Source organism: Lissotriton helveticus, chromosome 6, assembly GCF_964261635.1.
Source record: "Lissotriton helveticus chromosome 6, aLisHel1.1, whole genome shotgun sequence".
Lineage (NCBI taxonomy): Eukaryota > Metazoa > Chordata > Amphibia > Caudata > Salamandridae > Lissotriton > Lissotriton helveticus.
In genome coordinates this window covers 1,236,088,797-1,236,112,920 of record NC_136067.1, presented here as the reverse complement: position 1 = coordinate 1,236,112,920, position 24,124 = coordinate 1,236,088,797, and the positions used below count along the sequence as shown (strand labels likewise).

Here is a 24,124-nt window from a genome sequence, read left to right as displayed (position 1 = left end):
ACATTTGTCCTACCTTGCTCTACATAACGGTTCTGGCACTGACCTTTTACCTAGTTAGGTGCCGAATAAATGTTGTGTGGTTTTCTCTGAAAACTAGACTCATTTATTATGCATGAGGATTTTTAGTATCACAGCAGGATTATCTTCTTCCCATAATAACTCTGTATAAGGTTCACCGCTATCGTCATCCTTCTCTGACGTTCCCACAGTACCATGACACATCTAGGTAGAATCCCTGAGGGTACCTTTTGGATATATAAGTAACACATCTCTGCTGAGCAAACCAGGGGAGAAATCTTCCATGCTGACACACTGACACGAAACGCTGAAGTCCCTGCACACAGACACTTCAGTGCACATTGGTCTGACATCCCTCGCGGATTGTCCAACTCGAGACCAAGACAGAGTCCTTTATTCCCTCCCATCAGGTAATGGGGTTGGCTCTTTTCCAGGGGAATGCTTGGCTTTCCACCTACATGCATGCTGGGTACACTTAGCTAGGGTTCGCATCGTATGAGTACTAATGATTACTGCCATGTATCTATATGCCTGCATATAATCAGTTTTAGCACCATGGTAGAATTCTTTTTTTAAATTTTTAAATTTTTATTATTTTATTTTTATTGATTACCTGGTATAAACCATTGAAAATAATATACGATAACCATAAGACCACTATACACGTATCACATAGTTAAAAACAAGACAGATATAAATAAGTTCATAAACCATGAGATACAAATACATACGTAATACAACAGTTCATCTAAGTCAGGAGTAAAAACCATAAGATCGAGTAAGACATCCTAGAATTCCTAATCATGTTGTAGGCAAGATTCTCTCCAGGTTTTTAACGGGGCCCATAGGTTTTGCCCTAGCTCTCTCATTCTCCTACCTCTTCCCCTATATAGGGCTGTCTCTATATTATGGACCCCTAACAGGCGGGAGAGCCACATCTGGAAGGAGGGAGCCGCGATATCCTTCCAGCCTGCTTCCAGCATAATCCGGAGGATCGCGACAGACATAAACACAAACGCTTCTTCCTCCTTATTCAGACTTAGTTTACTATCATGCCCAAGGATCATTAGGGTAGGGGTTAGGATGATCTCTCCCAGAGTTTCTGGATATTTATAAAAATCTCTGATAGTTTTTTACAATAGTAAAATATATGAGCAAGATCAGCTGGCCCCTCAGAGCATCTAGGGCACTTGTCATCTTCCCTCTTGCCCCACCCAAATAGCTTAGCCGGGGTGAAATATAGGTTGAATACCGTCTTATAATGCTGGGCTCTCAAATTCGTAGAGCGGAACCATTCGAGAGCCTTAGCTAGATCAACATCTGGATCCCCTAATTTTGCCATCCAGGCTGTTTCCATTTTATTCGCATCATCTTGGAGAGTTAACATTAGGACTTTGTAGATCGGGTTAATTTTGACACTCCCACACAATACATAATCCACCACCTTGTTTTTCCCCCCTGGAATGATGGGTGGTCTAATCCTTAATAGCGTTTGATGTATCTGCAAGAATTTAAAACCTTGCGAAGCAGGGATTCGATATTTTCTCTGAATCTCATTAAAGCTCAACATCGTATTTCCACCAAACAAATCTCCCAATCTTCTGATTCCTTGTTCCTTCCACAATCTCCAAAGTCTGTCCATATTAAGATAAGGAAACAAACTAGAATTTCAGAGTAGGGTATAATAGTTAATTTTAGGGATTCCCAGATGCTTCTGGATACATTTCCAGACCTTCCAAGCACTTTCCAATATCTTGTATCGTTTTTTATTATAATAACGTTTGTCTGTTTTACGGAGCAAGACACCGGTAGTTTCTTTGCCTACTATGAGCTCAAAAATGGAAGGGGGTATTTTAACTCTAAAGACGAGTCAGACCCGTTTGAAATGCCATCTAATAAGATAGCCATCTGACTAAAAAGACAGCTCAACATATAAAATCTTATATTAGGAGCCGCTAACCCCCCCCCCTTGTCCAATGGGAGTGAGAGATACTTCATAGACCGTCTAATTTTACCGTATTGCCAGATAAAATTCGCAAAGGCTGCCTCTATAGAATTTAGCACTTCCTCCCCGACCACCAATGGGATAGTACGAAAAAGGTACAGTATCTTGGGGAACATGGTCATTTTAATAACCTTAACTCTGCCTATTGTGGACAGATGTATACAATCGATTATTTTTAACTCAGCCGTAATTGTCTTCAGTACTGGCACGAAAGTTTCCTCAACAATTGAGTTTACCTTGGAGTTGATCCTAACCCCCAAATATACAGCTGATTCCAGATATCTATCATCCCTCTTTGGAATATTATTTGAACAAATTTTCTGGGTTTTTGATTCATTGAGATGGTATCCTGAATATTGTCCAAATTCAGAGGTGATCCTATAAGGGCCGCCATAGCCTGCTCTGGCGTTGTTATAGCCAGATCGTCTGCATACGCCAATAATTTGGTTTCATACCCATTGCGCACCACCCGAGTGATATTCTCACAGTCTAAGATCTTTCTGACCAGAGGATCGATGTATAGAGCAAATAAAATTGGCGAGCAGGGGCACCCCTGTCGGGTCCCTCGCAATACGTAGATTTCTTCAGAACTATCACCCATTAATTGGACTTTTGCTACTGGCTCGACATACATGGCTTTTATAGCCCTCAAGACATTAGGGCCAAAGCCCCTCTGCTCCAATATCCCCCATAAATAGCTCCAAGTGACACGATCGAAGGCCTTTTCCGCATCCAGAAGGATCATGGCAATCCGACCCCCCACCGCAGCCTGGGCATAAAATAATGTGATTGCCCGCCTGATGTGATCCGCGGTGTCACGACCCGGTACAAACCCGTGCTGCCATGGTTAGACTAGACCGCCGATGATCCCTCCCAGCCTCCTGGCCAAGACCTTCGCATACATTTTAGTGTCAGCATTTATGAGGGATATTGGGCGATAAGAGCCTGGTTCTTCCTTGTCCTTACCCTTCTTATGAAAGACAACAATATTGGTACTTTTCCAAGAAACAGGAACAGCTCCAGAGCACATTACACCATTAAACAGATCCAGCATAAACGGGGCCAGCACATCCCGCAGTCACTTGTATACCTCGATAGGGATATTATCAGGCCCTGTAGCCTCCCCAGCCGCCAGATCTTGCAGAGCTTCTTCCACTTCACTTATAGTCATGTCGGCCTCGAGCGTTAATTTATCCTGATCTGATAGCCTATGGCCAAAATTACCCTGCTCCAGACCTGCCAATCCTACCGATGTTACCCTATCCTCCTCGCTATACAGATGTTGATAGAGGTTTTTAAACACCCTACGGATATCTGCTGGCTCTACAAACTCCTGATCTCCTTCGCTGATTTTTAAAATAACATTCCTACTGCTTTGCTGCTTGATTTTCAATGCCAGAAGCTTCCCGGCCTGCTCCCCAGTTTCGTACATTTCACCCCTGTCCACCTGATATTCATCTGCATTTTTCTGTACTATCCATTTGTTAAGGTCAGCCTTAATGGACACATTTTTTTGAAGGCTTTGATCTGTATCCTTTCCCCCTATAATACCGCTTAGATGTAACTCCTCTGCCTTCATAAGCTGCCCGGCCAAGTCCTCATGTTCTTTCTGGTCTGCTTTCCTCTGCATAGCAGAGAAGCTACCCGTCTCACCCCTTAATCCTGCTTTAAAAGTATCCCAGACGCAATTGCGGGAGGCACTAAACCTATTTGCATCGAAGAACTCTCCAACCCATTTTTTTAAGTGCTCTCCAAATTTAGGATTAGCCAGAAGTCTCCTCTCAAATGTCCATCTGGAACTAACCTTCGGGGTTTTCTCTGTTTGGTAAAATAAGACCAAGGGATTATGATCCGAGATAAGTTTTGGACGTTTTATAATCCCCACCCTAGGCAATTCTAAAGATGAGATAAGAAAATAATCTAATTTAGTGTATTTCTTGTGCGGGTGTGAGAAATATGTGAACCCTGGGTCATGTTGCTCTTTATGAACTCAAACATCAATTAAACTATACAACCCAATCAAAGAGCACACAGCTTTATAAACCCTGGGCTTACATCCCTTATAGATACTGGTCCCATCCCTATCCCTGAAATCTGCAGCGATATTAAAGTCCCCACAGCAAATAAGAGGAGATGTCCAATTCGCTAATTCTATTTCTAGCTTGTCGAACAGCTCCGGCTCGTCCTGATTAGATCCATAAATTACACTCAGCGTAAGCCCCATCTTAAGTTCAACAATTGCCCATCGCCCCCATGGATCTACATGGGAGCGGCCAATGCCTCCCAAACATGGTTTCCCCAGGATTGTCACCCCTCTTATAGTAGATGTCTGGGAGGAGCATGCCAACAAATCAAAGCCTTTGATATTGAATAGATGTTTTTTTGCCCACGGTAGGTGGGTCTCCTGTAGACAAATTATATCTAACTGATTTTCTCTTGCAAAATACCCCAATCTTTGCCTCTTGGACCAATCATTCAGTCCTCCAACATTGATAGAGCATATCTTAAGCCTCCCCATTGCTTCTTGGTATAAAACCCCCTGACAACTGTCTCCTTTCAAAACAATATGATATTGACACATAAAGCATAGTGGTCAAAAAATATAAACCATAGTACCAGGTAATCTTTTTCCTCCCCTTAAGAGAGCTCTCTAACCCCCCTCCAACCCTCCCTCCACCCCTAACCTCACACAGCCTCCCTAGCTTAGTACACCCTTCCACCCCACTGGGACGCTCAGACAAAAGCACCATGGTAGAATTCTACCTTTTAATTTCTCTATTTGTGCTGGTAATCTTATGTTTCTGTCTAATGGTTGTAGCAGCACACGTATTTTACACTAGGAGGATGCTGGTTCAATAAATGCTTATTAAAAACGTCCCCATTGTTTATTCCGTGTATCTCTCTGAGACAAAGTGAGCGAGAGTGACTGAGCAAAAATTACTGCACTGTTTCCACTATCCCTGAGGGTTCAAGGTTGTCATGTTCGATAGTTGCCTGAAACTATTTGCTCATTGGTAACGGGGGGCCATAGTGGCATTGTGAGCTAGCTGGTCTACAGACTAACATATCCTTTGGGTGTGTCTGGAATCAGTCTGGCCACCAATCCTTTAGTTTATGTTGTCTAAATGCGCAGATCCTATATAGATTGGTAGGAACTACACGACAGTGTGCTAGAAAAAAGCATTTCCTTTCACACACCCAGATTGTCACATAAAAATCCTCTCATTTTGAAGTCCGAGAAAGAAATGGGAACACCAAGCTTCCTCAGAAGACAGAGCCTGACATTTGACCTCTGTCTTCCAATGCACAGCTTTCAGAATGTTCTCTAGATGTCTTTAGCTACCAGAAAACTGCACTGTCTGGTACGCTTCTAACTAAAAAGGGATCAAAATGATTTCAATTGGTTTTTCATGGTTTCCCCAAATTTAAATTGGCATGCAATGGTGTACTTTTATTAGATTTTTTTTAAAGAATTGTTTTGTGTATCCCCCATGAGAAAAACTGAAGTGTACTTGACAGACTGTGACCAGTGGGATTTTGTTTTGTTTTTTTAGGTAGAAAATGCAAGGCGCCATTATAACTGACTGAAAATCCATATATTGTTTGTACATTGTTTGGAGGGGTTACTTTCAGAGAAGGTGTTACTTGAAAAGAAGAGTATTAAGCTTCTTGAGCTAGGCCGGGTCCTGCCTCTGCAAAAAACAGATGCTGAGACTGGTCCCTTTCGGGCTCTCCATTTCTGGCCTCACCCTTAGGGTGAAAAAAAAAATATTAACTCTGCAACAGTACCATTCTTTACTGCCTTTGATGTAATTTCGAAGAGACTCGTTATAGTTCTTTCACAGTCTCATCAATTCAGAACTGAAGCATTTTCAATTTTCTTCCTTACAGCGAAGCCATAGTTGTTGCTTATTTATCTTATGCAGCTAACCATTGACGAAGCCAATAGTCCTGGCTTGTTGTAGGTATAATGTTACTTGCTGTATTATATATCTGGATGCAATGTCAGAAAGTGCAAAATAGCAGTCGGGCGGCACGCTATGCTAAGGACAGGTGTGTTTAAGCCACGCACTTCATTATTTAGGCCACGTACCGTCGAGTGACCCCCCCCCCCCCCGTTTTTCCATCCCATATAAAGCCCTGGCGATGAGGATTATCGTGGTATGTTTGGGGTCCATTTCCAGACCGCTAGGGAAATAAAAATATTAATGGCGCATATTCAGTTGTTTGTACAGCGTTCGTGCATTGTAGTCTACAGAAATAGTAGGTTAAGAGAATTGACGCCCAAGAGATTTTTAAATATCCTACCTACCACGTCAGGTTTCATTCGCTTTTTTTCTCTTTTGCTTCTGTGTAAAATATGTTAAAATATTAGCCACGAGATGGCGCTCAGTGAATGGAAAATCATGTTGCAGACGTTTAAACATTGTTATGAGAAGTTGGCTGTCATTGTTTTTCTAACAAATAGGCATCCCTGTTTGCATATTTTGGCACAGATGGCTAAGGACACATACCGCCCCGCCCGCCTTGAGAGTTAATGCCGGAAACTGAAGTGGTGCTAAGTTTTTAATGGGGTAACTTACAACAGGAGTATAACCCATAGACCAGGTTGAGATCGGGGTAGGTAAGAGAAAACTAGCAACAATGTCTCAACCAGATTCAATAAAAAAGACAAATACACATGTATGTACACAACATTACCTAAAGGAAAAAAGGGAGACCACTGGTAGTTTGTTTAAATGTGCTCATGGCATCATATATTTGAAAATGCAGTTCATACACAACAGTTATATCAACACTGTAAGAATAAAATGCAAAGGCAACCCTAAGAGACTTGGTGCACGTTGTGCTCGTGACATAAAGATGACGGCGAAAGTGACAAGTGAGAAAAACAGCGAGAGGTGCAGGCTGACAAAGTGATAAAGGATATATGTACAAAACAATTGGTTCAACATGAAAGGTTATTTACAGTGATTGGTCATGGTTTAGTATTAAATCTGTTTTATTAGTATTGTAGAAGCAAACATTCATGACAAAATCGCCTACAACCCGATGGGCCGGCTTGAGATCGTGGTTCCGTGCAGGTGTTTCAGTGATAACAGTAATGCAGTCGGTATTTAACACAGCAAGCCGCCTACTACCCCGAAGGGCCGGACGCGTTTCAAAGTGGGGGGGGCGAGGTAGGGGGGATGAGAATATCGTGGTTTACAGCCTCAGGTATCCCCCGAGTAAATAGCCACCTCGGAGAGTCTCCCGCCAAGCCCCATTGAACGGGTGCTGCCGCTGCATAGGCTACAGTTGTCAAGATGTTGGGAAACAAAAAACACAAAAATAAAAACCCCAAAAAGAACCACCCTACCCCGATCCTCCCCTTGATCCAACTACCCCACCATCCCCCCTCCCTCCCCAGGTCCAGGTCCAGCAATCTCCACAAGTAAGGACAAGGCCCCTCAGACTCCATCAGGTTCGGTCTGGGCCAAGCGCAGCAGGCGCAGATACCTAGGACACGTAACCTCTCTAAATTCTGTAGACAGCAGGGAAAGAAATGGTTGCCACAATTCCGCGTATCTGTCCCCCTCTCCTGCCCCAATCAGGGAGAGCTTTTCCATGCCTAAAACTGCCCACAGACGATAAAGCCACTCCTGAGAGGTGGGCGTGTGGGTGGTGCGCCAGAGAGACACAATATTCTGCAATGCTGAACCCAATGCAATGACAATCAACCTGCCCCTACGGGAACGCAAGGGATATGTGACAGGATTGGACTAACCCAGTAGTATGTAGGAGGGAAAGCGAGGGAGTTTAGTATCAAAGTGGGCATCAACCTCATCCAACACCAATTTCCAATACTCCTTCAGATGGACACAATCCCATAATAGATGGGTCAAGGACCCCCTCTCCCCACAACCTCTCCAACACGTCGCCTCCCTTTTGTGGTCCATTTCGTGCAGTCTCTCAGGGGTATAGTACCAGTATGTTGCTATTTTGGTGAGCGTGTCGGTCAGTCCCATGTGATAAGCAGGGTGTCGCGCGCGGTAATAAATACTGTCCCATTCTGTGGTGCTAAGGATGCGCCCCAACTCCCTCTCCCAGCGCGCCCTGCCCGAGTTGTACACCCGAGAGTACCGGTCTAGGAGTGTGCGGTATAGATCAGAAATGAGGTGTTTATCCGAGGTTCTCGTGATCAGCCAATATTCATATGGCCGCAGCTGTCGATCAGCCCCCTCCCGCACCTGGCTATGCATCGTCCAATGCCGAGCTTGGAGATACCAGAGGTGCTCTGATTCCGGCAGGTGGTATTCTTGTTTGAAAGTCTCGAATGGGATAATCCCTTCCTTAGTATACAAATGGAACAGGGAAATGCCACCACATCCATCCCGGGAGTGAAGTCCGAGTAGGGGAGTAAGCGGGGAGTAAGCGGAGACGGAAAGGTGATCAGCTCAGATTTAAGACTGGTGCAATCCCAGACCTCTATCGGCACCCTCGTGATGTAGGAGGCGTAAAGATTGGGGGACGGTGCTGATGGCGGAGAAACGGCACTTCCTGGAGCGGACGGCCCGCGACCGCCTGGTCCTGAAAGAGCCAATGTTTATCTGACTCCCACCTGCTCCACTCCACCAACGTTCTCATTTGTACCGCCTTGTAGTAAAGCAGGAGATCCGGAAGACCCAGACCCCCTTTTCAGGAGGTAGCCTCGCGAGACGTAGCTTCATTCGGGGTTTCCTGCCATTCCATATAAATTGCGCCAGCTCTGATTGCATCTGGCGAAGCCAGCCATCCGGTGAACGGAGGGGGATGGCACGGAATACGTATAGAATCTGTGGTAAGACCGTCATGTTGATGGCCGCTACCCTGCCCAAGATGCGGTCCCGGGGAGGCAACCATTAGGTGTAACCGATCGCTTTCACCAGCCAGGAACAGTGAGTCCAATAGGTGGAATCGACCCCCCTGAGAGACCATGAAGTGTCATTTTGCACTTCACTAACATCAACAACTGAGACAAACGTATGTATCTCCAGTGTGAATGCATGCTTTAATTATTGAGTTTTTGTTTTTTAATACACTTAATCAAGGATATAGGAGTGGCAAATGCAGGGCTGGTCCCGGCATGGTCCTGAAGAAATGCTAGGGGTAGCATGAAACATGTTTACCTTCCTTTCTCACTGAACCAAGCCCCATTATAGGTTGGTTTACAGTGATACTCACCCCACTTTTAATATACCTGCCTAGGAGCGAAATAAATTTGTTGAGGCCCACTAAGCACGGTATTTTTAAATTCACTCACATCCACTCCACCACTTCATTGCACTACACATAGTCTTTCACTTTTAAGTGCTCCTACGTAGCTCGTGAGTCGCAGCACGCCACTTTTTGTAGAGAACTGGGATGGCCCCAATGATGAAGCATGTCACCGTGGGGCAACCCCGGTGAGTTAGGGGACACTAGAAAGACATTTTTCTTTCTCTAATGGTTACACTGAACGAATAGGGTCAGTTACCTACACGTGAGCTAGGTCCCGGTATCCAATATAGAGGATTCCTACTTATATGCTACCCTGCCCAGCCATGACATAGGGAGGTGCTTCCACCTGTTCAGCTCAGTACGAATGAACCGACGTAGCCGTGAATAGTCGATCCCGACCGTGTCCGATAACGTTGCTGCCAGTTGAATTCCCAAATAAGGAAATGACTTCTGCGCCCAGCGGAACGGAAAGCGCCTCTGCAGGTGGGCTCGCGTATGCAGGGCCAGAGAAAGGTCCACGGCTTCCGACTTGGTCATATTCACCTTAAACCCCGACACTCTGGAGAACGCATTCAGGACCTCCACACAGGCTGGGAGGGACGTGTCCGGGGAGGACAAGGACAGGAGGACCATCAGCTTACAGGCTGATGGTATGGACATATGCCCCAAATTTGATACCGCGTACCTCAGGAGTGGTTCGCATCAGTTGTGCTAGCGGCTCCATATACAAGGCAAAGAGCAGGGGCGACAGCGGGCACCCCTGCCGAGTGCCACGCTCTATAGAAAATCGGGGCGAGGTGAATCCGTTGACCCTGACCGTCGCGGAGGGGTAAGAATAGCAGTTAAGGACCCATGTACGGAATTGGTCGCCCAACCCAGCTTTCACCATCACCTGCTCGAGATAAGGCCAGTGCACTCGGTCGAATGCCTTCTCGGCATCTATCGCAAGCAACATGTACTCCCCCGACGTTCTCAATTAGGTGCAGCGCCCTTTTAGTGTTGTCTACGGTCTGACGTTCAGGGATGAATCCCGCCTGATCCGAGTCGATCAGCCCCTGCATTAGTGGTGCAAGGCGCGCCGCTAGTATGCTGGTGTAGAGTTTAAGGTCTACATTGAGTAGAGATATAGGGCGATATGCCTCGCACCTCGAGTGATCCTTCCCCGGTTTGGGGATGACCGAGATGGTAGCTTCCAGTGAATCGCTCGTGATCGCCCCAGCGTCCGCAAAAGAATTAAAGAGGGTGGTCAGCAGAGGTGTCACTTGTGCACAAAACGTCTTGTAAAAGATCGCAGAGAAGCCATCCGGGCTGGGCGCTTTTGCCAATTTGAGGCGCGAGATAGCTGCAATCACCTCCTCCGGCCGGATAGGTCGTTCCAGAAGATCTGACTGTTCCGGGGTCAACGTAGGGAGGGAGACCGAGGCCAAGAACCTCTGACCTTCTTCCGGGTCAAGCACCGACCCGGTATACAGGGAGGTATAAAAAGTGCTAAATGCCCCCGCAATGTCCGCGTCCTTGGTGACCACCCGCCCATCCGGCGTGACGACCTCCCGTACCGACTGTTTCGGTTGTTTTTCCCGACGTGCATGACCCAGCAGTCTCCCGCAACGGTCTCCCCCAGTGTAATATAAGTGTCGCACCCTCAATGCCGCATATTCCGTGCGGTCTTGGTCGAGTGCTGCCAGTTGCTGCCTAGCTTGTCGCAACTGCCTACAGATCCTCGGCGCCCCAGTCCATTGGTGCATGCGCTCAAGTTCTCGCGTCCTCAGCGACAGTTCCTCCCGTTTCAGTGCACGCTCCGCGTTCTCCGCGGCCGAGATCGCTATAAGCTCACCGCGCAGAACTGCCTTTAGCGCTACACAATGAGTGGCCAAAGATGTGGTGTCAGTGCTGTTATGCGCCAGATAATCAGTAATAGCCCCCCGGACCTTCCCCACCACGTCAGCACGTCCGCACGACGCAGCAGCGAGTCGCGCAGCCTCCAGCAGCGCGGTGTGCGTGAGAGCGGGGGCAGGGAGAACAGAGCCACCATGTGGGAATGATCAGAGAGGGATGCAGATCCTATCTCCGCCGCCGTTGTAATAGCCTGTAAGGAAGGGGAGGCCAAAAAATAATCCAAGCGGGCATAGGTTTTGTGGGCATTTGAATAATAAGTGTATTCCCTTTCAGAGGGATGAAATCGACGCCACAAATCCACCATGCCCATGTCTGTTAGCCTAGCCAACCCCCCAGCGGAGAGTGTCCCAGCCTGAGTGGAGCGCTGCGCTGACCTACCCTGCACATTGTCCATAACCGAAATCAGGTCACCTCCCACCAGTACATGTCGATCAGGAGAGGCGGCCACCTCTGTGAGTGCGGAGTGTAGAAACTTTTCCTGACCTTCATTCGGGGCATAAATAGAACAGACCGTGAAGGTCGCCCCCCCAAGGGAGAATCTATAAGACAACAACCTCCCCTTCACCTCCGCCCCTTTCTGCAGGACCTTTCCTCTGAACCTCTGGGCTACTAAGATAGCCACCCCCGCAGTTTTAGTGGAAGAGGAAGAGTAAAATTGGTGAGGGAAATAGCGCGAGCGCATCCTGTGGTAATCCCTCAGCAATAAGTGGGTCTCTTGTAGCAAGTATAAGTCGGCCATAGAGGCCTCCAGAAGGGAAAGAACAGCCCTCCTTTTCACTGGATTGTTGAGTCCCCGCACATTTAGTGTGAGGATTCGTAACTCAGTCGGAGGCATAGGGAAACGTGTGGGCCACCCGGACCCCTATCCGGGTGGAATCAAGCGTTGGCCAAGCACTTCTCTCATACATCCGGTCTCTCCCCGAGGCGCATCCTGAAGCCTGCGTCTCACTAGAATCTACGGAAGGCAACACACCAGAGCCTAAAAGAATCCCTGGACCTGGACCCTGTCCCACCCACAACTCCAACCCACCCACATCAACCCCTCCCCCCCCCAGAAAGGATCAATAAGCGGCCAACAAAGCAACGCAACCAACCCTCCCCCCTTGTCCATCATCCACTAATGTAGATGCACAGTGAAGATCAATATTGGGGGAATGTGTCCGAATCCATCGCCTCCTCTCCCGCCGCCGGCCCGTCTCGCCTCATCCCATCCTTTCTCAGCAACGCCACAGAGTGTCGAGATCGGCGTTCAACCGCTGTCAGGGCCCGCCAGTTCCGTCGCCGCTGTCTCCACCGCCGCTCATTGACCCTCCTTGATCTCCACCGCGGGCAGACGTTTTGGCCTGCGCCTCCTCCGTTGCTGTTGCCACTGCCCGGTGGTGTCCACCCCAGTCGCCCCCCGGACAGGCGGCCCCATCTCCTCTTTCGGCTCCTCGATGCCCAAAAGACGGCTTGCTTCCCGGAAGGACCGCAGTTGGCAAACCTTATTGTCCAACCTAAACACCAAGCGGAAGGGGTGGCCCCAACTATATGAGATATTGCGCCGTCTCAGCTCCGCAGTGACCGGTCTAAAGGACCTACGTTTTTCAAAGGTGATGGCTGCCAAATCCTGATATAAAGATGGCGAGTGAACTCAAAAGGAGATAGTTCCCATCTGTCGGGCCTTGCTAAGGATCTCTTCCTTGGTACGGAAATCCTGCATGCAGACTAAAATATCAGCTGACAGGGCTGAAGCGGCCCTGGGCGGGCCCGTCCGGTGTGCCCTATCAAGGCGGAGTGCGGAGTCCGCTGGCCTACCTAGAATGTGGTTAAATAGGCCTTGCGTAAAGTGGAAAAGATCCTCCGTGTCGGGAGTCTGCTTCACCCCCCGGATCCTGATGTTATGCCGCCGGGAGCGGTTCTCTAAATCCTCAACGTGGGATTGAAGGTCCACCTGCTGGTCATGTATATGGATGATTACCTGCTGCTGAGCCTCTATTTCCATGTCGCGCCCCTCGCCTTTGGTCTCCAAGTCAGCCACCCTTTCTCCTATGGCGTCCGTGTCGCGGCGGACCTCTCTAATCTCCTCCTGTAATTCCCTCTTTAGAGCGAGAATGTCCTCCCGTAGACCACTGAAGAGGGATTCTAGAAAAGCCTTGGTGATGGGCTCCTCGGTGTTCGCCCTTCCAGAGGTAGGGGAGCCAGTGGCCATCTTGTCAGCCCCAGCCCGCTGCCCCGTCGTGTTAGGGGTGAACAGGTCCTTAATGGTCCTATCTTTCCGGCCTCTTACAGAGGACATATCCCACGGGGCTCGTAGCCGGGTCGCAGCTGGTGCTATGCGGCGGTGTGGGCCCGGGTTTCAAGCATGTGGGAGGGCCCGGTTCCCCACCTGAAAGCGTGGGGCTGCCAACTGCACAAAGAACCCCTCTGTGGGGCCCACTGGTGTTCCTCCAGTCACCATGCTGGTGGCAGGAAGGCGTCCACTCCACCTGCACTCACTCAGCAGAGCCCTCACCGCGTCTTCGGGACACGCGCCGCCGTCCCCCGATCGTCGCTCCAACCACCAGTCCTAATGTAGGCCGTACCTTCCCGGGGAACGCACCACTGCCGGCCTCTGTTCGCTATGTCGGGGACCAAACACGTTCCCTCAAGGTGCCTCACGAAGGACGACCTAACTCTCAGTTATGCGCCCAATATGTTGTCCAAAATGGCGGCTGCCAACGCGCAGTAACTCTGGCCGCCCCAGGCCCTCCAACCAGGCCCCGGCGCCCGTGACCGACCTCCCCGCCCACCTCCAGGTGGGGTTCCGGTCCGGCCGAGACCTCCAATGTCCAGCGGAGAGGGGCAGTGTCGCGCCGCAGCGCCTCGCCGGCTCACCAATCCGCGTGGCCGTTCAAGCGGTCACCGGGTGATCCCCTCATCCACACTCCGCTCCTCACCTCAGGTCGGGGTCCCCTGGAGTCGACGTCCGGTCAGCGGGCAGTTGGCGCTCCGCAGGCGGGCCCCCCGCACAAGGTCGCACCGCTTCCGTCCCCTGCCAGCCCCAGCAATGGCCTCCTCCGCTGCGGCCGATCCCAATTGGTGGCGGTAGGTCCGCAGTAGCCCCCGAGCGACACCACCCCGGGGGCCTCACGCAGAGACCGCGTGGGCCGGACCCACCACCTACGCACCGGCTCTCGCGTAGCAGAACCCCGTCCGAGGTACTCTCAGGCCGGGCACGCTCCGCCGCCACCCTCGGCCACGCCTCCTCGTCTCCTCTCTCCGCTAGACCAGACCAGGCCGCTCCCGGGTCGAATCTCTCTCCGCGGCTCCAGGAGCCCCGGACGCTCCGCAAAGTTTCTCACCGGGGCCAAGCCCATCAGGGCGGCAAGTGCTCTCCGGGGGGGGCCCAAATACAGGGGATGAGGTGCTGTAGAAAATGCTGTGCTAGCGGCTGGCGGCGGGAGCTCCGAGAAGCACGTCCGCTCACCGCCATCTTGGCCACGCCCCCTCGATTGGTCATGGTTTAAAGCAATTTTGTGAAACAAAGTTGAATATGCACCGTGTGTTGCGCTGGTAAATTGGTTGACGGCTTTTCGATCCTATTTATTCAGGATCATCTTCAGGACCGGGTTGCCATTTAAAGGTGCTGTATGGGGGAGTAAAAGGAAAGATGAGGAGGGGTCTAAGGATGGGTGCGCAAGGACTGATGAGAGCGTGTGGTAGGAACAATTCTGCCTACCCGAGGGTCGATAGGTACAGTGGACAGAAATTGTCCAGAGGTAGGGCAAGGAACCGGCATCAGTGATAGGGTCCTTAAGTATGGCGCAGTGTCGAGGAGCGAGTGCGTATAGCTAAGAAAGGAGTACGAGTGTCGTGGGGAGGAGGAAACCAGGATTAACTCACAGACATGAAGGTAAGTGCAAGTAAATGCGAAGGTGAGACAGTTTGAGGAAGGTAGGCGCAAGCAATTGCGAATGTGAGACAGTAAACTCACCCAATGGCCTCCCAGTATGGTACTGGAGAAGGCGAGAAGCAGGGTCGGGTCCCCGATCCACTGCGGCGGTCACAAGGAATACGAAACCTGGGGATGCACAAAGGGCCTGCAAGTGAATGGAGAGTAAGGGGCTGGGAGTGGGGGCATTAAGTACATCAAGGGCCAGGGACCACAGGGGCTTACGGTTATTCGAATTGGTTGGCGAAGTGGAATCAATCCGGATGTACCACGTGGTGGGAGTAGCTCCGGGCCGCCACGTTCGTGTGCGGTGTCCACCGGTGTCTCGAGTGGCTGGGGTTGACGGACTGGTTAAATGAATGCTGCTCTTTCGGGAAACCGAGCGTCGGCATGTCACGTGACCACATCCAGGCCGGGCGTTGTTAAGGGTGGGAGGGGCGTTGTCAAGGACGCTCAGCTCGAAGAAGCTGCATGTAGGAAAGACGTGCCGGGGAGTGAAAGGGAAGAGCTACTACCAGTGTAATGTATACAAGTTTGTTGGTGCTGATAGTTGTGGGTTATACAATTAAAGTCCAGCAGAGAAAACAAAATTAAATAACCTATAGATGCATTATCAGTCCCCATGACACAAAGAACATTATATTTGAATCAAGAACCAGATTAAAACATTGGTGTGAATGCTACACTGGGTAATATTACATTTCAAGCAGTTCATTATGCAATTTCAACGATGTTTGACTGAGACAAGTAGTACTCAGAGGAGCTGTGCACGGGAGGGAGAAGTTGTTTGGCAGAGCGATATATCCTAGTCTATGGGTAAAGATGTAAAGCAGTTAATCTGAGAATGTGTAATAAGGTGGAATAAAAATAATGACATAAAATTATTTTTGCGTCTCCGAATCAGAGACCAAAACACAAAATTGTCATGGGATCAGAATAAACTAAATGCAATACACTATACAGCTTTAACGACAGGGATGCTATGATTGCAGGGGCATTGTCAATTGGGCCACCAGATTGCAGAGGTATTCCAGGGGATGTGCGGTGGTGACGATGGAACAGAATAATTCTAATAGTTTGGAGGATAATGTCTGGGAGTGTGAGGAGCAAGAGTGTGCTGTTTACTCTCATGAGGACATTGTGCAGAGGTAGAACAATGTATGGTGACCACTAGGCAAGGGCACTTGTGGATGGTTTATCTAGACGGTCACATTAGTATAGTACTGTTCCATTCATCAATGGTGTTCAGACCCTGGTCCACCGAATTGCAACGTGCAATCCATTTGCATTTGCTCTTATTCAGTAAGGTTTGGAGGTTACCACCTCTAATGGTTACTAGTGATTAGTTGATCACCTGCCAGGTGATATGTAGTTCACTGGGATTTTTTTCAAGGTAGTGTGTCACCAAGGGGGCAGTCAGGACTTTGCAGTGATTTCTGCTTTTGTGTCTGTATGATTCACTGCTTGACCATTTGTGTCGTCTGGCCAATGTATATGAGTTCGCTGGGGCATCTGATAGCGTAGATCACATTCTGGGATCGGCAGTTGGTAAAGGTTTTGAGTGTGTAGGATCTGTTGTTGGCCTTAAATTATTTGGTGTTGGATGTAAGGTCACAGACAAAACATGTCTGGCATCTGTAATGTCCGATCACAGGTGGTAGACCCCATGCGGCTGTGAGGGGGTTCTGTTGTGTGGGTTTGATGGGCCAAGTGATGGCGTGGACCAGGTGAATGGCCAGGTTGTCCCCTCATTGGTAGAAGAGTGGTGGTTCTTGAAACGACTTTTGGGTTCTCAGTAAGGACCAATTGCATTTGATGATCTTCTTGACTTGGTTGCTGCACGGCTAAATTTAGTCACAAAGGGGATTCTGGAATTCGTCTTTTTAGGTTGGGGTGTGAGGAGGAGGTTCCGATGGCAGTACCATGCTCTTTTGCGGCTGCGTGAGATCAAATGTGGTGGATAGCCTCTGGAGATCAATTTGTCACGAAGGATGTCTGATTCTCGGAAGTAATCCTTTTGCCATTTACAATTTCTGCGAATGCGCAAAAATTGGCTGAATGGTAGGCCATCCCTCAGACCGCGAGGGTGGTAGATGGAATAATGCAGTAGTGTATTCCGTTTCGTGGGTTTACGATACAGCGTAGTTCCAATTTTGTCATCTTCCGCATGGATAGTGATATCCACCACGTTTGATCTTGCGCACTCTGTCTTTGAATGCACAGAAAATGTGAGAACCTAAGTACAAGACTTAATGACCTGTTTACACAAAGCTAGCACATGGAAGAATACAGTAAATAGGCAATGCTTCATGGGTGGGATAAATTCACCCTGGACAACCCAAAACAACAACAGCAAATCAAAAACATGCAAATGTGAGTTACAAACCATAAAGCCAATAGTAAGCAATTTGTATGATGTATTCCCAGGGAAGGAAGCTTCCTGGATGTCCCCAAGTCGCCTTTAGCAAACAAGACAGCTGCGCTGTCTTAGGCTTTAACCTGAAAGTTACTACCAATTTTGCAACTCTGCAATGGTCCAAATGAGCCAAACTACATATGCTTCTCATTTTAGGCAGCATAAAATTCACAATCATTGATGTCTCTAATTTCGGTCTCAGTGGCAACAGAAATGACACCATTTTTTTTATTTGTATAGACTGTTGCATCCTAGCTTTGCCTCTTCTGTAGGTGTTGATGTTTATCTAGCTTTTAATGGAGCAGGCCAGGTGGCTAAAATTAAGAAAGAAAAACGGACGGGTGCTTTTTGTATCACACATGGGATACATCTTTCTAAGCCCATACTCATTGTTTTCATTTTAGATATAACTTACTCTTGTGAGTGTCTAGATGCTAAGATGTAAGGTCTGAAAAGGGAATGCAGTGCAATTCAGACGGAACAACCCTTTTTTAGGTCGAGCCTGGGCAGGGCATGCAGTGCTCTGCGAGGCATGCTGTATTCAGGTAGGGAATTGAAGCTCTGCCCACTCTCCGCCCATATTTTTCATTAGCTTGTGTCAATGTCCACTGTAAACTGTGGCTGTGCCTTAGTCAAAAGGCTTAGTAGTCCCTTCTTAGTACCGCCTCGTCTCAGTTTGTAACCTCCATGGCGACACCCCCTGTTACGTGTGTTGTTACTCGGTAGGGTTTAATTACAGCTTTCAAGCACTATTTTCTTAAATAGCTTTGTCCTGCCTGAAACAGGACAGTCTCCCTCCTAAAGTTTTTTAAAATTTTACTAGCACGCATTTGCAATGCAATAGGTCTCGCATTTGCAAGAGTTTAAGCTATTGGCATTGTAAATGACAATGCCTTTTATGTACCTGTTTTAAAAACAACACATAAATAAAAGTCATTGTCATTTACAATGCCAATAGCTCAAACTCTCGTAAAGGTGAGACCTATTGCATTGCAAATGCTTGTTTCCTTTCGGTAATGTTGTGCACATACATGTGTATTTGCCTTTTTTATAGAATCCGGTTGAGACATTGTTGCTAGTTTTTTTCAAGTTTTTTAAAGGGGTCATTCTAGTCCTCTTTTTATGTCAATAGAAGGGATGGCTTTGTTTTAGTGATTCTCAGTCGCATGACCTAGACCTACTCTACTTTTTTTGCAACTCTCATCTCGACGTCTTTTACTTGTAATACGTAGTGAAAATACGTATTAGAAAATGAATGTAAATTGTGGACTTGCTTGCCTGTCGGCCATATGAACTCCATCAATAATGACCAACAAAGATTACTTTTTCCTGTGATTTATGTAGTGTGTAGAGGAATAAAGCAGCATGAGCTACTGAATTGCAGGTTGCAGTGCCTGTGAGAAGCACCACCACGTGTAACATCAGCAACACTGCTCCGGTCCCCAGAGGAAAGAAGTAACGTTTCAACACAGACAGCTAGATCCAGCAAGCACTGCTGTCACAGCCGGCAGCTGGAGATCTGTTTCCCCAGCGAAGCCTCACCGAGTGTCAGTCTGAGAGAAGAGGAAAAGTCCCAGAGGAGACAAGTGAGCACAATGCGAACCGCAATGGCTTTCGACGCCACCACAAGCGAGGAAACCACATCACACGCCCCTGGTGATGTGCTGTAACCACCGCAAGAAAGAAGGAAAATGGGCACGCCATACTCCAGAAGAGGGTGACCTAAAGAAGGTCCAAGAATGTGAAGTCTGATGTGCGCAAGGCATACACCCAGATGCTTGGCAGCACTGGCAAACACCCAGGAGAGAGAGAGGGAAACCTCTCCAAAGAGAAGAAGCAATGCCAAAGAGAGCAGTGTCCTCTCTCACACTGCCTCAAGACGGAGTTGCCATAGCCCCAGGTAGGCAAGAGGAGAGTCGCACACTCCACATGGCAAGCTGCCCCTGCAATGTGTCAACGTGTGCTCCGAATACAGGCGACACTTGGCCGGATGCCACATTTGCACCGCAAGCGAGGAGCGCGTCACTGGAAGTGACCAACCCCACCGAGCATGCCTGAACGGAGGCAGGATCAAGCGCCACAACGGCGCAGCCTTGAGGTGCAAGCACAACGCCCTCGATTGAGGAGAAGAGGAGCATTGCGAAATCCCTGAGGAGGGGATGGTGCCGGGAAAGGTCCTCAAGAGGAAGAAGCAAGTCCTACCGACAGGACAGACCTGCAACAGGTCCGCGGAAAAGGAAAGACCATCCCAAGAACTGGACACGACCAGCAAAATGTTCTTGTGGCGCAAACAAAAGACATGTGGCAGGCCGCCACATTCGAGTAATGAACCTGGTCGGAAGAAGGGAGAGAGCATGGCATGACGCCACTCCACGAAGAAAGGAATGAGAGTGGAGATAGCTTTGTGGGAGGACCAACCGGAAGCCGCTAGCAAGCGCGATCTGCATCCAGGCCTCACGCTTCGCAGATCGACCGTCCTGTCACGGCTGCTTGGCATCGATAGCACCACGCCTAGCAAGAGCACCTGCTGGATGACGACTGCAAGTGGCCACAAATTCCCTCCAGTCCTCCTCAATCCATGAGGTCACCAAAAGCAAGAGATCGCCGCCTGTTTGCCCAACTGAAGGAAAGCATGATCATCATCCAAAGTGCATCATCACCAGGAACATCAAAGCATTGCACCACCAGAGTGGATCCACCCACTCTAGACAGCCGGAGTTCATCGAGGCATTCCTGGCGCTGAGGGGCCCTTGCCACCCAGGAACTTTCTGTGTGTCCCCGTGAACCGGAAGCCTGCCGAAGAAGAGCAGTCCCGATCATTGGACTATCCACCCTTGGGATTACATGAGGCTAGGCCGTGGCCCTGTTGGGAGTTCTGCAGCAACTCCTCTGCACGGCCTACGAAAGGCCAGCACAGCCCATGTGGTCATGTGGGAATCCAGGGGCAAGGGCCTCAATGGAATTCCTGTGAGAGGGGAATCGGGATCGAAGAGATGCATCGGCAGCAGCTCCACGACAGGCACCGGGAAGCACGGAGGTCACAGACAAAGACTGGTCACCAAAGACCATCTGAGGAAGGCACAGAACATGAGCCCTGATGGCGAGAACACCCAGACTGAGACACCACCCTCTGTGGCTACATGAGCAACTTGGCTGTGGTTCTCTTGGCAGTTCCTCAGCGCCGCCTTTGTGCGGTCTACACGAAGCCCGCACCGTCCACACGGTCCCATGGCAGCCTGGCAGGAAGGCTCTCCAGGAAACTCCTTTGAGAGGTGAGTACAGGCAGGAGAGGCAAGTCTAAAGCTGCTTGGCTATCGGGAACTGGAGAGATCATCAACGACGTTGCCTCCAAGGAAGGGCCTCCTCCACCAAGGTCATTCTCATAGCTGTAGGTTTGTCGTCCACCGGAACCTGAGCGCCTGCAAGATCTCCAAACTGGACTCCATCACCGCTTCAGATGCACTGCTATTAGAACTATGTAAATAGACTTCCACACTGCGAAGCCAGGCCGATATGAACTACATTGCCACGGTGGACTAAAGCATCCTGACCATGCGGTCCAAAGATTCAGCGCTGCCTGGCAGATGACCTGAAGAGACTCACTTGGTGCTGTGCATTGGTGTTTGTTTTTCTTACAGGTTGGACTTTTGTTTGTTTCTTTTCTTTTAAGTTTGAGAGGGATGTGGTGTCCTGTGGGACACATTCTAGTGTTTTGCTCTTTGTTACACTCACACCAACACCCACCCATCACAGGCGTCACCAGTCAGGTGAAACTGCTAATAAAAGGGGCTAGGCGCCCGTGCACTCACTACTGTGTCTGTGTGGTCATTAATGCAGCATGTGGGCCTAGTGGCCCAAGATACCACAATTTAGGGGCTTAGGTGAGGGAAGAGTGCAGGAGGAAAGGAGGGGAGGTTTTTCCTGTGTGTAGGGGGTAGGGCGGGGCAGTTAGAAGCGCAGCCTAGCTACCAAGCGGAAAGTGATACGGGATACATAGGTAGACTTCTCTGGATGGGTGTCTGTAATACAAGAAGTCGTCAAAGTGGTTTCAGGATGTTTGTTTTAACTTCATCTATAGAGGAGAGATGCACAGAAAAACACACTGTTATATTTTTTTAAGTCCCCTTGTGCCTTGGAGCATCACATGCTATTTACATAAACAGTGGGGGTTATTTACGGATGCTTGATGTCTGCTCTGACACCCTTCAGGTCTTGAAGCCCCTGGTAAGCATTCGGAAATAATATTTGATGGACTGTGCTCATGCCCTATTATTCGTAGACTGATCGTGTGCATCTTTTGTTTCTAGGTGTGCCCAGTGCTTAGCGCCCCGCCCATCAGACCCGTTCGCTCGCTTCTGCCAGGAATGTGGTTCCGCTGTCCCACCCGTGCCAGGACGACGCCTCCCACCCCCAGAGGGAGCCCAGGTCACCCGCTTTTATGTAACATTCTGGCCTACATGTAATTCAAAAGAATTCAATTTCGTACAAATGTTTCCTCATACCTTTGGTAGGAAAAACCTGTTTCCAAAGCTACCGCAAAAATGCCGTTTTCGAATTCAAACATGTAGTTGCTGGTAACTCATTTGTTGTGGGCTGTCATTGGTGAAAAACATAGATTCTGTAAGTCTCACTGATTCGTTGTTACCTCATGGCTACTTATTTTTCAACGTGTCTGTGCCAGCTGCAGTGAGACTGGGTTTGAAGAAAGCCATAAAGTGTGTATTTGTGTGTGTGCTCTTTGTTTTACCCTTGGCTCGCGTCTGTTAGTATGTTGAGGTTTGTGACCACCTTCTGTCGGAACGCAAGTTATTCAGCATCCGCCGGACTTAGAGGATGGTTGGTAACGTGTTCTGCTTATAGGGTGGCTGGACTGATCTCGACTAATCTTTCTAGTACAAAGTAAAACACCCATGCAAACTAACCTGTTTAATGCAGCATAGCGAGTAGTTTAACTGGGATAAAAAAAATCCATTTGAAAGGGCACCTACTAAGATGTTGTGACACAAATAGCACATCATTATATCTTTGGCTGATTTACGAAGGTATTGCAATGCATACGTTGGTGCAAAGTTGTTCGTGACTATGAAAATCGAATTCGCGTTGCACGAAGGTGTCGCATGGAGTATCACAACAGAGCATCGCAGTACACTTCGAACGCTTTAGGAAAAGTGCAGAAAATTCACACAAAAAACCCACTTAGCAAAATTCCATATGAAGGGGAAAAAAGACAAACTTAGCATTTTCTGCAAAAAAAATAAGGTTTAAAAGACATTCCAAAAACCTTCACAGATAACTATAAAGAGAGTTCATGGCCTCGTCATGGGTATGATGCACTATAAATTCTACAGTATAGCAAAATAAAGGGCAATGGCTGCTGCCTATGTGACGGCAAGGTAAATGAGCAAAGGATAAAAACTAGATGTATAGGTGAAAGATGGGCCTATTCGAACTGAATGACCAAGACTTGTATATGAGGTGAAGATTTACCAAGGCGGCATTACCTCCTCGTTAGTCTTCCTCGCCACATGACTTACATAGTGAGCTTCAGCTCCACACCAGAACCCTCCAAAGCAAAAAGTTAGCCTCCCATTCCTCCCAACCCCTCCCAAGATGGCCGACCCATTACCACCTGACCTCTATAAGAGGCGGGCCGGCCCAACCCATCAGCCTGTTTTTTTTGTTCTGCGCGTCATTGCTCTCCAGATGCGTCTTCAGGTAAGTGGCTCCTGCTGTAGCAGGAGCATGGGTCCTTGGTTGGTGGTCCGGCGCTAGCAGACTCTGGGGCTTTTGGACCTCTCCCCTTCCTTCCCCCGGTCTCTTTTGGGACTGGTTAGGCTCTGCCTTAGCGGGCCAAGGGTCAAAAGGGGGGGCGGGCGGTGTGGTCTGGGGCTCTGTTATTCTGCTCCCATTTGCCCCGCGCCTCGCACTGTCTCCGTTTTTGGTTGTTGACTTTTGTCTATACTCCACGGAGCTGTGGCTTCCACGGAACGTACGGTTGATTTTTTATTCGTGCGTTGTGGTCCTAGTTTGGAACACGGACGTGCCTTGTCTAGATGTGGTTCTTGTGCTGCGGCTGCTGACATGCAGCGCTGTCTGCCCCTCTGATGCACAAGTTTTTCTCTGCATATGTTTCTGTGTTTTTTGTTACTAGTGGCCTCCCCGGTGTATCCCATGGCCTCTGTGTGTGAGTGGCTGTTGGCGGGGTTGAGCTGGGTGCCCAGCGGTTTGTCCTGCTTTCCGCAGCTGCGCCCCAATTGCTCTTGCGTGCCCCTGGTCCACTCACCGTTTCATGTGCGCGCTCCCTTCGGGTTGTGTTCATTCTTGGACGGTGCTCCCTGTGCTCTCGCTCCGTTGGGGCTGGCGGGCGGCTTCGGAGCTGCTCCTTGTTCATGCTTTCTGGCGGTTGCATTGCCGGTGCGGCTCGCTTCTTCCCGTGGGTTTCCCGCGCTGGGCGGTCTGGGCTTCTAGGGGGCGGGGTGCCGCTTGTCCTCGCGTTTTCTGGCTCTGCCTCCGAGGGGGCGTGGCCACGGCCGCCTGGCAGGCTCTCTGTTGGCTCTGTGCGGCTGCGCTGCTCTGCTGGTTCTCTGCTCTGTCTGGGGTGCGTCTTCCTTCCCGTCCTCCAGGTGCTGGTTCTGTA

General features: G+C 49.1%; 1 protein-coding gene and 1 long non-coding RNA gene across 2 annotated transcripts in view; one reads left to right on the top strand and one right to left on the bottom strand.

Moving 5' to 3' along the window:
* The window catches only part of LOC144763385 (uncharacterized), a 106,896-nt gene extending 91,485 nt beyond the window's left edge, over nt 1-15,411 (bottom strand). The window contains exon 1 of the long non-coding RNA XR_013596213.1: nt 15,114-15,411. This is a non-coding gene — a long non-coding RNA (uncharacterized LOC144763385). The remainder of the gene's footprint in view (nt 1-15,113) is intronic.
* The window catches only part of DZANK1 (double zinc ribbon and ankyrin repeat domains 1), an 846,943-nt gene that overhangs the window by 350,105 nt on the left and 472,714 nt on the right, over nt 1-24,124 (top strand). The window contains exon 8 of the mRNA XM_078648955.1: nt 21,795-21,912. Coding sequence (XP_078505081.1) covers nt 21,795-21,912 — 118 coding nt within the window. The remainder of the gene's footprint in view (nt 1-21,794; nt 21,913-24,124) is intronic.